The sequence below is a fragment of the Lathyrus oleraceus genome, chromosome 6 (genome assembly GCF_024323335.1).
Source record: "Lathyrus oleraceus cultivar Zhongwan6 chromosome 6, CAAS_Psat_ZW6_1.0, whole genome shotgun sequence".
In the NCBI taxonomy this organism is placed as follows: domain Eukaryota; kingdom Viridiplantae; phylum Streptophyta; class Magnoliopsida; order Fabales; family Fabaceae; genus Lathyrus; species Lathyrus oleraceus.
Window position 1 is genome coordinate 24,278,347 of NC_066584.1, and position 12,809 is coordinate 24,291,155.

At 36.3% G+C, this 12,809-nt stretch overlaps 1 protein-coding gene across 1 annotated transcript; it reads left to right on the top strand.

Moving 5' to 3' along the window:
* Window positions 1-7,649: 7,649 nt before the first annotated feature.
* Window positions 7,650-12,604, top strand: LOC127095869 (protein GLUTAMINE DUMPER 5-like). Its single transcript, XM_051034500.1, has 2 exons — window positions 7,650-7,909; window positions 12,404-12,604. Exons 1-2 carry the CDS (start codon window positions 7,764-7,766, stop codon window positions 12,579-12,581), a joined length of 324 nt encoding a protein of 107 aa, XP_050890457.1. The 5' UTR covers window positions 7,650-7,763; the 3' UTR covers window positions 12,582-12,604.
* The last annotated feature ends 205 nt before the right edge of the window (window positions 12,605-12,809 follow it).

Genomic DNA, 12,809 nt, shown 5'->3' on the forward strand with positions numbered 1-12,809 from the left:
TGTTATGCTTGTATTTGGCCCATATAGGCTTTGCAAGTGGCCCATGACAGATGCCCCAAAAGCCCTTACTTCTGCTTGCTTGAACAAGGATTTTGCCATAGTTGAGCGCTTAATCCGACCTTTGGTTGGAAGAGTGCGAGATAGTTGTAAGGTTGATATCATTGGGAACATGTGCATTAAATGTCTACATTGTAACTCACATTTCTTTACTAGGGAATTGCAATATGTGGCTCTAGTATTGTCAATAATGATGTCTCTTTATCTTAAGTACTCAAGCATTTTGAAGAGTTCGATGCGAGATCACGATCGTTGTGGTGTGGGTACATTTTCCTAAACATGTTGTCGAGAATCGAATAGTTTTTTGAAGAATATATATAAGGGTTTTTAGCTAAGTATCCATACTTTCTCTATTTGTAAAACTCCAAGAGTTCTTCCTCCATTCTCTACAGATGCCCTATGTCTTCGTCGGTTATCTCCCATCAACCATTGCTCTGACGTTTTCGCGTCATCCTCTCATGAGAACTCTTCCCAACGCGAATCATCAAACTCATATCTTTCAAGGTAACAATTTGAAGTGCTTTTTTCTATTGTACTTGTCTTACATTTGTCAGGGTTTCTTGAAAATCCAGCTATGAAGGATATTATGGAAGTATCTTTAATCGATAGTGGAAGGTTAGCTGGTTTCCTCACTCTTAGGGACATCGCGAGAGGTTTTTTCTTTCCTTACTTGTCCTTAATGAACCATATTATTGTAGATGATTTTAGGCAAGAGAACAAGACTTAACAAAAGGTGAGGATAGGTGGTAGTTGGAATCTTAATCTCGTGCTTATGCTCATGGTCATTCTTTTTGGGTGTTGGTAGTAACTCTAAAATTAATGGAGGGCTCTGGTCTAGGAACACAAAATTTGACGGGAGACAACTTAGTTGTGTGAATGGGTCAAGAAACTTTAGACGGTGCACATGTCTTTATTAGTAAGTAAGGGTGGGAATAAGTCATACCAGACTTTAGAATACTTGAGACTGGTCTGTGATTACCTATTAAGGCCTAAGCCCTTCCTATGGCCTATTATATGATTTTTGTTTTGCTTGACCTTAAATCCTATTTAAAATCATGTTTAACATTAAGGCTTTCAAATAATCTATTTTTACCTATTTTTAAACAGACTACACGGCCTTTTATATATAATTTGGCGTATTTTCTAATAGATATTCATATATGTCGGCCTAAATTTACTCCCCTCACACTAGAAGCCCATGCGAGTATGTACGATATTCAATCTGGGTTTCCTCCAAAATGTAAAGATAGGTTCCCAACGTTCAAGTGTAAGAGCCACTTCTTGGACGAGGATGGATTTTATTTCTATCTTTAATATGACATGTCTCAAGAAGAAACCCACTTGAAGAGGAAATTTATAGACTACTAGGAAACTATGAGCTTTGTTGACGATGCCACACCTCCTAGGGTGCGGTCAAAGAAACAAAAGAAGTGGTATATAGATACGCACTTGCCAGTGTAAACCTCCACTAGAAAGGAGAGGCATGTCATTTTTGGTACATAACACATAAATTTCCTGATGTTAATAATTCTCTGGTGATCATTTCTTTATTTCCTTTGATTGCTTGTTTGCATATAAGATGAAATGTCACAAGACAATGCTTCAAATAAGAAGGATGCTTAGGGTCATCCGTTTACTCTCAAAATATGTTCACGAGTTGGCTTTAGGAAGGACTATAAATGCAGGACTATTTGTAGATTGTCCCTCTTTAATCCTTCGTACTTCGGTCGAGATGGAGAGACCGATTTCATCTAATCGTATTATGGTGGGAGGTAACCAACAATCGTTGTCACGTGTGTCCAGTGGCAATTCTTTGAGAAGGTATTCTCGTTATACGCATTCTGGTATAGGGAAAAAAGAAAAAACACCCCAGATAATCATAATTTTTTTAGAGCAAATGGTTCTGGAGGATGCTCAACGTCGACCTTGGGTGCATGGTCGTCATTGCTCCATAGCATGCCCTGGTCCACTGATCGCCAGAGAACTTTACTCTTTTTTCTCTCAAGAATAATCACTACTACAAAATATACCTTTGGTAACACCATATTACTACGATCGTTTAAGCAACCGTAGTAATAACTCATCTTAACGCATCTAAATTTATTTTTATTTTATTAAAAGACATTTCATCACACTTTAGAATAACAACCATAGATGAAAACTTACATGCTTCGAATTCCAGCACCAACAATTTTTTTTCGTTACAATAAAGGCTTGTCCATATACTCTTATAAATAAATATATTAAAATTAAAATACCTATCACCACGGTTAGTACCATAAATCGTTGTGAATAGTACAAACGTTTTATCACGGTTTTTATTACCAACCGTGGTGATAAGTTTTACATATATATATATATATATATATATATATATATATATATATATATATATATATATATATATTAGTGAATTTATCAAGCTTCAGCAAAGAATAGTTGTCTCGCTCAAAACACAACACCCTAACATCTCTCTATATCCATATATCCCTTCTTTCTTCTTCTCCATACTAAAAGGTAATCAAGTTCAACACTTCTTCTTCTTCTTCTTCTTCTTCTTCTTCTATATCCATCAGTGTATGGATACAAAGGTGTTTGAGAAAGTTAATGCTTTGACAATGGCGAAGGCGACATGGGATACATTGGTACGGGCTATGATGGTGACACATCAATAAAGAAGGTTAAACTTCAGTCCCTATGTAAAAATATGAGAATCTCAACATGAAGAACAATGAGAAGGTACCTGATTATATCTCCAAAGTGATTATGGTCACTAATGAGATAAAGTCTTGTGGAGAAACTCTCTCTGAATAAGTAATAATTGAAAAGATACTGAGATCACTTACTCCTCAATTTTATTACATATTTGTAGCTATATAACACTTTAAAGAAACCAACACCATGAGAATTGAAGAGCTTTAGAGTAGTTTAGAGGCACAAGAGTTGCGTATGATTGAAAGAAACTATGAACAAGAGTTAGAATAGGCTCTGAAAGCTTAGACTCTGAAAGCTCCTTCTAGCAAGAAGAATTTGACGGAAGCATGTTTAGAGAACAAGAAGAAGAATGGTGGTGGTGTTCAAAATTCAAAACTCTCCAATTCTGATAAGAAACATCAGAATGTTCATAAGGGATATGTGAAGTTTGACAAGAGAAAGGTATAGTGCTACAGTTGCAATAAGTTTGACCATTTTGTTGTTGATTGCTAGTCAGAAAAGGTTATCAATGGTGAACTTGTGTTATTAATGGTATCTGTGAATGTAGGTGGATCAATGGTAGACTAGTGATATATGGACAGTGGCTGCTCAAATCACCTAACTGGAAACAAGCAATGACTAGTTGATTTTGACTATGGTAAGAGGACCAAGATCTGATGTGCTAATGATTAGTATCTTAATGCTAAATGAATGGAAAATGTCAGAGTTAAGTTGAGCAATGGAAAAAATGTACCGATCAAGGATGTATGGTATGTTCCTGGCATGAATAACAATATGATGATTGTAGGTCAGATGATTGAAAAAGGATTTTTAGTTACCATGAAGACTAATCTCTTGAAGTTGTATGATTGTAATAAGAAGATGATAATGAAGTTTGAGCTGGGAAGAAATGGAACATTCGAAGTGAATGTTGCAACAACAGAAACTCAATATACCTTAGTGCAAGAAGTACTGAAGGGTAAAGTGAGTTGTAGCACAAAATATTGGGACATCTGAACTACAAAAGCTTAGGACAACATGAGTTTAAAAAATCTGGTTCATGGAATTCCTAAGATCGTGGCACCAAATAATTCATGTAATATATGCATGAGAGGCAAACAACCAAGATTTCCATTCTCAACAGAAATGCCTCCAAGAGAAACTCATGATTTGGGTGTGGTGCATTCTAATGTATGTGGTCCATTTGAGGTACCTTCACTTGGAGGGAACAAGTATTATGTGTCATTTGTAGATGATTTCACAAGAATGGCATGGGTAGCACTCATTAAGTTCAAACATGAAGGTTTGCTGAGTTCCAGAAGTTCAAAGTGAAGGCTGCAAATCAAAGTGGACAAAGGTTCAAGACCCTCAAAACTGATGGTGGAGGTGAGCTCAACTCAACAGATTTCGAGAAGTTTTGTGAGGAACATGGTATTAAGCATAAGGTAACTGCTCTATATAATCCACAACATAATGGTCTTGCTAAAAGGAGAAATAGATTTATGCTTGACATGACTAGGAGCCTGCTGAAGGAGAAGAATCTACCAAAGCAATTATAGGGGTGAAGCAATTGCTACTTCAGTATATATGTTAAATTGATGTCCAACAAATAAGTTAAAGGAAGTAGTTCATATTGAGAAGTGTATTGGAAGAAAGAAAAGTGTCATCCATTTCAAGGTGTTTGATTCAGAATGTTACAAACATATACCAAATGCTACTAGAAAGAAATTAGACAACAGAAGCAAGGTCATGTTGCTTATAGGTTACCATAATGCATGTGCTTATAAGCTCTATTGTATAGTCACTAATAAAGTTGAAGTCAACAAAATTGTCATAGTGAAGGAATGAAAACATGGGATTTGAGCAAGTCTTAATCCAAATCTAGTGCAATGTCAACACTAGAGTCTGATTCTGCCTCTGAAGGAGATTCTACCTTTGATAATTCTGCATCTGAAGGTGATTCTGACTATGAAGGAGAGTTTGAATATGAAGATGACTCTAACTATGAAAGTGAGTCTAGCTCTGAAGATGTCTTTACTCTGATGGTGAGTCTGACTCTGATGAAGGTGATCCAACCTCTAAAGGTGATCCAGCCTCTGAAGGTGGAACTTCTGAAAGTGGAGCTTATGAAGGTGGAGCTTATGAAGGTGGTCATGCTTCTAAAGGTTTATATAATCCATAAAGAGTTAGACAGTTACCAAGGAGACTTGCAGATTTTAAGTTACTGCAAGATACCAAGATTGATTCAAAGGGGAAGTGATTCATTTACCACAAAGACTAATCTCTTGAAGTTGCATGACTATAATCAAAAGTTGATAATGTAGTATGAGTTGGGGAAAAACATAACATTAAAAGTGAATGTTGCAACAACATTAATGAGGCTCTCAAGAAGAAAGCATGGGTGAGTTCCATGAAGGAAGAGCTTCAGGTCATTGAGAGAAACAAGACATGGGAATTGACTCTTCTACCTCAGAACAAGAAAGCCATTAGTGTGAGATGGGTTTTCAAGATAAAGTTGAAGTCAAATGGTTCAGTTTCTAAGCATACAGCAAGGTTATTAGCTAGAGGATTCCTATAAAAGTCTGGTTTAGACTATTTTGAAATGTTTGCACCTATCGTTAGACATGAAACCATAAGGTTGGTTATTTTTATAGCTGCAAATAGGAATTGGCCTCTGATGCACTTAGATGTAAAGTCATGTTTTTCTTAATGGTCCATTTCAAGGAGAAGTTTATGTGTTACAACCACCTGAATTTGTTAAAAAGAACAAAGAAGGGATTGTGTACAAGCTGCATAAAGCCTTGTACGGGTTGGGACAAGCTCCAAGAGCTTGTAATCTAAAGATTGATTCATTTTTCAAGCATATGAGGTTCAAGAAATATGAAATGGAATATGGTGTGTATGTGCAACATACTTATGATGAGAATGTGATTTTGGTGTGTCTTTATGTGGATGACATGCTTCTGACAAGGAGATGTACTTCTAAGATAAACAAGTTCAAGAAGGTGTTGATGAATGCATTTGATATGACTGATCTTGAAAATATGATATATTTTCTAGGAATAGATATTTTGCATTCCAAGAAGGGAATTATTGTGCACCAGTTGAAGTATGAACTTGAGCTACTAAAGAGATTTAAGTTGATGAATTGTAAGTCAGCAGTCACACCTGTTGAGACAAATCATAAGCTCTACTTTGTTTCCCATGGTGATGATGTAGATGCTACAACCTTTAAATAGTTGGTTGGTTGTCTGAGATATTTGTGTAACACAAGGCTTGACATATGTTATGCAGTTGAAATGATGAGTAGGTTTATGAGTAAGCCAAAGTGGTCAAATTAACAAGTTGTAGTCAAGATTTTGAGGTATGTAAAAGGAACTCTGAGGCATGGAATTTTGTTTTCATATGGAGTTTCAGATGATGCTGAGCTAGTATGTTACTCAAACTCTTACTAGCATGGTGACAAAGTAAACAAAAGAATTACTACAGGATACATGTTCATGTATCTGAGAGCCCCCATTTCTTGGTGCTTCAAGTGGTTAAATTGTCAACTTCTGATGCTTAATACATAGTTGGTGCTTTGTTAGCTTGTTAGGCTATTTGGCTGATGAATTTGCTGCAGAAACTGAAGTTCAATATTAGTAAACTAGTCAAGTTGATGATTGACAATAAATATGCCATGAGTCTTGCTAAGAATCCAGTGATGTATGGAAGAAGCAAGCACAATGACACCTAACACCATTTTATGTGCAATCAGGTTCAAATATGGAGTACTTGAGATTGTTCATGTCAGCACTCAGAAAGTAACTTGCAGATGTGTTAACCAAGACAATCGAAACCAAACACTTCATTAATTTGAGGGATGGAATTGGTCTTGCTGATCTTTAGACTTGAATATGAATTAAGGGATGATGCTAAATGTAACTCTTATCAAGATTAGTTGCATTTGCATTTAAATTTTGGTTTTGCATTTCATGTGAGTTTACATGTGAATTTGAGTTGAATTTAAATGTTTATATAAACCCAAATGTAATTGCATTTAAAATTGAGAGTAACAAAAATTTTCATTTTTGAGATTGGAAAAATTTATTACGGTTTTATTCTCTCTCTGCAACTGTTCTTCATCTTCTTATGCATGTTAATGAAGGTTCATTGTTGAACTCCAACATAGTGAATTGTAGAGTTTTTCTCCCTTTTAGAGTAGATTGGTTTTATCAAACTAACTAAACAAAATCTTTTTGTAATCGACATTATTTTCCACTTACTTGTTGTGGATTGGTTTACTATTTGATAAACTATTTTATTATTTAGAAATATTTATTTTTATTATTATTATTCTTTATCCCACACATCTTTATTCTCCACAAAGTAATTAATATTATTGTTAATTTGTCTTACGATAATAAACCATTTAATTTCAGAAAAAACATCATTGTCGTATTCATGCTTCCATGCTTGTATATACTATATATACTCAAAGAAATATTATGATATAAATCAACATTATATATTCTCAAAGAATTATTATGACATAAATCAACTTTATTTTGTGATCCCCACTCTTGACAATGCAATTGTCTCATTACATCATCTTGTCATGTTGGGGTGGAGACATATCAAACATTTGCATTCTCCTTCTCTGAGATCCCAATTGATTCTTATACTAAGAGCACTATCTACATGATATTCTTTAATTATATACGAAGAAATGGTAGAATATTTCCAGCTAGTAAATTTGTGTAATGAGAAAAATTCATAATTAATAAGTAGATAATTAAATTTATTTGACAAGTTGACTACAGTTACAACTCAAAGAGGTGAATCTACTTTCTCTCTTATTATTTTCTGATGTCTGTTCAATTAATCTTCCTCTTCATGGATGTTGGCCATTATAAGTAGCCTACTTCTTCATTTCTTGTTTCTCAAGCTCACATCCTCTACTCCTAAATCTCTTTCCTCTTCCTAACAACAAATTTTTTTGTTTTACTAGAACAAATTCGAAAGAAGAGAAAATGAGGAGCTTACCCCCCACAATGCTAAACACACACCCCAACACAAGTTCTTTATGGCACACTCCAATCCCATATCTCTTTGTAGGATTAACTGCGATTATGGGTCTCATAGCATTGGCGTTATTGGCACTAGCTTGCTCTTATTGTAGTAACTGTTGGTGCAAAGGTAGAATATATGATGAATGGAAATATTCTTATTCAGAGAATGATGGCTACAAAAAGGATTAAAAGTTACAATGATTGACACCCTATTTATAAGCCTCTAACAAACTTAAATATGAATCAAATCTAATATTTAAATCTAATATCTAACAAACTTAAATATGAATCAAATCTAATATTTAAATCTAATATCTAACAAACTTAAATATGAATTAAATCTAATAATTAAATCTAATACCATCCCTTAATTCATATTCCATCAAAACTTGTAACACCAATTCCATCCCTTAATCTGAGAAATTGATCAGTCTTGATAGCTTTCGTCAGAACATCTGCCAACTGCTTCTGAGTGCTGCAGTGTACAACTTCTAACACTCCCCTCTGAACTTGATGTCTCAGAAAATGATACTTGGTCTCAATGTGCTTGCTTCTCCCATGCAACACTGGGTTTCTGGCAAGATTGTTTGCAGACTTGTTGTCAATCATCAGCTTCAGAGGTTTGTTTACTTTAATCTTCAGATCCTGCAATAGATTCAGAATCCACACAGCTTGGCATGCAGTAACAGCAATCTTACAATTCTTCAGATCAAATCTCTTCAGAAGTTCTAATTCATACTTGAGCTGATGCAAAATAATACCTTTCTCAGAGTATCTGAACTCCATCCCTAGAAAGTATGTCATTTTGCCTAGATCAGTCATTTCGAATTCATTCATCAGAACTTTCTTGAACTTGGCTATCTCCTGTTCAGAACTTCCAGTCAGCAGTATATCATCAACATATAAACATACCAGAGTCATATTTCCTTCAGAAGTATGCTGAACATAGACACCGTACTCCATCTCACATTTCTGAAAGCCTTGCTTCTTGAAAAATGAATCAATCTTCTTATTCCAAGCTCTGGGCGCTTGTTTCAATCCATATAGAGCTTTGTATAATCTGTACACCATCCCTTCCTGATTCTTTTTCACAAATCCAGGAGGTTGTGACACGTAAACTTCTTCTTCTAATGGACCGTTCAGAAATGCAGATTTTACATCTAAATGCATCAGAGGCCAATTCCTGTTAGCAGCTATTGCAATCACCATTCTGATTGTTTCATGTCTTGCTACAGGTGCAAACACTTCAGAGTAATCTAGCCCAGGTTTCTGTAGAAATCCTCTGGCTACCAACCTTGCTTTATGTTTGCCAATTGAACCATCTGGCTTTAACTTCTGCTTGAAAACCCATCTGACGCTGATGACTTTCTTGTCTTTTGGAAGTTCTGTCAGCTTCCAAGTCTTGTTCCTCTCTATAGCATCAAGTTCTTCTTTCATGGCCTTCAGCCAGAGCTTCTGCTTAAGAGCCTCTTCTGTACTTATGAGTTTAGAGTCTACTAACATGGCACACTGAATAACTTCTCCTTCAGAGTCTACTTCAGTGTCTTGCAGCATGTCAAATTCTGCATATCTTCTGGGGATGTTTCTGACTCTTTGTGGTCTCTGAACTTGTTCAGAGTCTTCAACTTCAGAGTTTCTACCTTCAGATGGTTGGCTTCCTCCAGAACTTTGACCATCTGAAGGTTCTGGCATATTTCCAAAGTCTGAATTGCCACCAGAATCTGGATTACCATCAGAGTCTGGGTCATCAGAGTCAGGATCATCAGAGTCTGAAACATCAGAGTCTGCAACATCAGAGTCTGCAACATCAGAGTCTGGAACATCAGAGTCTGGAACATCAGATTCTGGATCACTATCAGAGTCAGAATCAACGTCAGAATTTACTCCAACCTCAGAAATTCTGAACTCTGACCTTTCTTCAGAAGTTCTAACATCAGAATCAGATTGAGACTTATCCCAATTCCAAACTTCTGATTCCTTCACAATCACATCTCTGCTGAATTCAATTTTATTGGTTTCTGGACAATAAAGCTTGTATGCACCTGTACTGTGGTACCCTATCAGAATCATCACTTTGCTTCTATCATCCAGCTTCTGTCTTCTGGCTTTTGGAACATGTTTATAGCAAACAGAACCAAACACCTTCAGATGACTAACACTTTGCTTATCTCCAGTCCACTTCTGTATTGGAACTATTTCCTTCAACTTCTTCGTAGGACATCGGTTGAGTACATACGTTGCGGTGGCAACAGCTTCTCCCCAGAGCTTCTGAGGAAGCTTCTTCTCCTTTAGCATGCTTCTCACCATATCAAGCAAAGTTCGGTTTCTTCTTTCAGCAAGACCATTGTGTTGAGGGGTATAAGGAGCAGTAACCTCATGCTCAATTCCATTCTCCTCACAGAACTTCTGGAACTCTTTGGAGTTATACTCACCTCCACCGTCAGTTCTAAGAATCTTCAGCTTTTGACCACTCTGATTCTCAGCCTTCATTCTGAACTTCTTGAATTCATCAAACACCTCGTGTTTGAACTTAATAAGGGATACCCATGTCATTCTTGTGAATTCATCAACAAATAACACAAAGTATTTATTCCCTCCCATCGATGCTACTGGAAATGGACCACACACATCAGAATGTACAACTCCCAAGGCATGTTTTGCTCTTGGAGCAGTTTCTGACGCAAATGGCAATCGTGGTTGTTTTCCTTCCATACAAACTTTGCATGACTTTTCAGGCTTCTTAATTGCAGGAATTCCATGTACCAACTTCTTTGAATTCAGATGTTTTAAGCTTCTGAAATTCAAATGACCAAATCTTCTGTGCCACAGCTCACTCTCCTTCTCAGCACTTGTTGCACTAAGACATTCTGAGTCTGCAGTTCTGACATTCACCTTGAATGTTCTATTCCTTCCCTGTTCTGACTCCATAATCAACTTCTGATTACAGTCGTACAGCTTCAGAAGATTGTCCTTCATGGTAACTGAGAAACCTTTCTCAATTAATTGTCCCACACTCATCAGATTGCTTCTGATGCCAGGTACATACCACACGTTCTGAATCAATGCTGTTTTCCCATTGTTCAGAGTCACTCTGACATTTCCCATACCTTCTGCATTAAGATATTTGTCATCAGCACATCTGATCTTTGTCCTCTTTTCAGAGTCAAAGTCAACCAGCCATTTCTTGTTTCCAGTAAGATGATTTGAACAGCCAGTGTCCATATACCACCAGTCTATCAGATCCATATCATCAGATTCAGAGGCCATCAATAGCACAGATTCGTCATCAGAACTTCTGGCTATATTTGCTTCTTCTGATTTTCTCTCCTTGTTTGACCAACAGTCTCTAGCAAAGTGACCAAACTTCTTACAACAGTAACATTGGATCTTCTTCTTGTCATACTTCTCTTTTCCCTTCTGAGCATTCTTTTGTCTATCAGAGGTTGAGCTTTCTGACTTCTGACCACCATCAGATCTTCTCCTGGCTTCTGACTGCTTCTGATACCTCCTATCAGAAGTTGCTTTCAGAGCCTGCTGCTCTACTTCCCTTTCAGAAGTTCTCTCAGTCAAACGCAACTCTTGCGCTTCTAGACTGCTCTGCAGCTCTTCAATTCTCATGGTGCTCAGATCTTTGGAATGTTCTATTGCTACCACAATGTAATCAAATTGAGAGGTAAGGGATCTCAATACCTTCTCCATGATTGTTTCTTCAGAAAGAGTTTCTCCACACGCTTTCATCTCATTAGTGATCAGAATCACTCTGGAGATGTATTCAGAAACTTTCTCATTATTCTTCATGTTGAGATTCTCATATTGCTTTCTCAAGGACTGAAGCTTCACCTTCTTCACTGATGCGTCACCACCATAACATCTAACCAGTGTGTCCCACGCAGCCTTTGCTGTCGTTGAATCTGCAATCTTCTCAAACACATTTACATCAACACATTGATGAATGAAGAACAATGCTTTCTGATCCTTCTTCCTTACTTCCTTCTGCGTGTTTTTCTGTTCATCCGTCGCATCTGCTGCTACCGGAACATAACCATCAGTGACAAGATCTAGAACATCTTGAGCACCGAACAGTACACGCATTTGGATCATCCAACGATTCCAGTTTTTACCGTCAAATACTAGAAGTTTGGTGTTCATGTTGCCGTTTCCGTTCATCTTTCTACCTTGCACAATACACTCAGATTTCTCACACAGTGTTTCCCAACCCACAGAATTAAAATTCTGATCAGATTTTGTTCAAGATTCAACACGAATCTAAGAATCAAAATCAAACACACAAGACCTCACGTTCACTCGTGTTTCCCGTGTTTCCCAATGAATCTGAACCGGAGCTCTAGATACCAATTGTTGGTGCAAAGGTAGAATATATGATGAATGGAAATATTCTTATTCAGAGAATGATGGCTACAAAAAGGATTAAAAGTTACAATGATTGACACCCTATTTATAAGCCTCTAACAAACTTAAATATGAATCAAATCTAATATTTAAATCTAATATCTAACAAACTTAAATATGAATCAAATCTAATATTTAAATCTAATATCTAACAAACTTAAATATGAATTAAATCTAATAATTAAATCTAATAGTAACAACGAAGACAAAGAGAGTGAGTCTCAAACTAAGGAACCCGTCCAAGCCTACGAAGAGAAAATCCTAGTCATTATGGCTGGGAATGAGAAACCAACATTCTTGGCTACCCCTAGAGTTTTGTCTATTTACGACGGAGATATTGACAACCATGTACCTATTCAAGAAAATTAAGATTATTGTTCTTCACAAGATAGGCCGTGAGTTTTTTTAGTGTTAGTTAACAGTAGTAGTCATGTTAGTTTAAACATAGTCAATTATACTATTCCTTTATATTACAACTAATTTTGATTCAACATTATTATTTTTACACTCAAACTTATACCTATATCATATGCACTATTCACAAATACGGTGAACAGTATCGTAAACAGTAAAACCGTACATAAACAATGACGTGAA

Bases quoted from the DNA above. Each gene is read 5' to 3' on its own strand.
- LOC127095869 (XM_051034500.1), top strand. From the start codon at position 7,764: ATGAGGAGCTTACCCCCCACAATGCTAAACACACACCCCAACACAAGT. The intron at 7,910-12,403 runs TAGTAACTGTTG...AATTAAATCTAA, and splicing joins GCACTAGCTTGCTCTTATTG to TAGTAACAACGAAGACAAAG.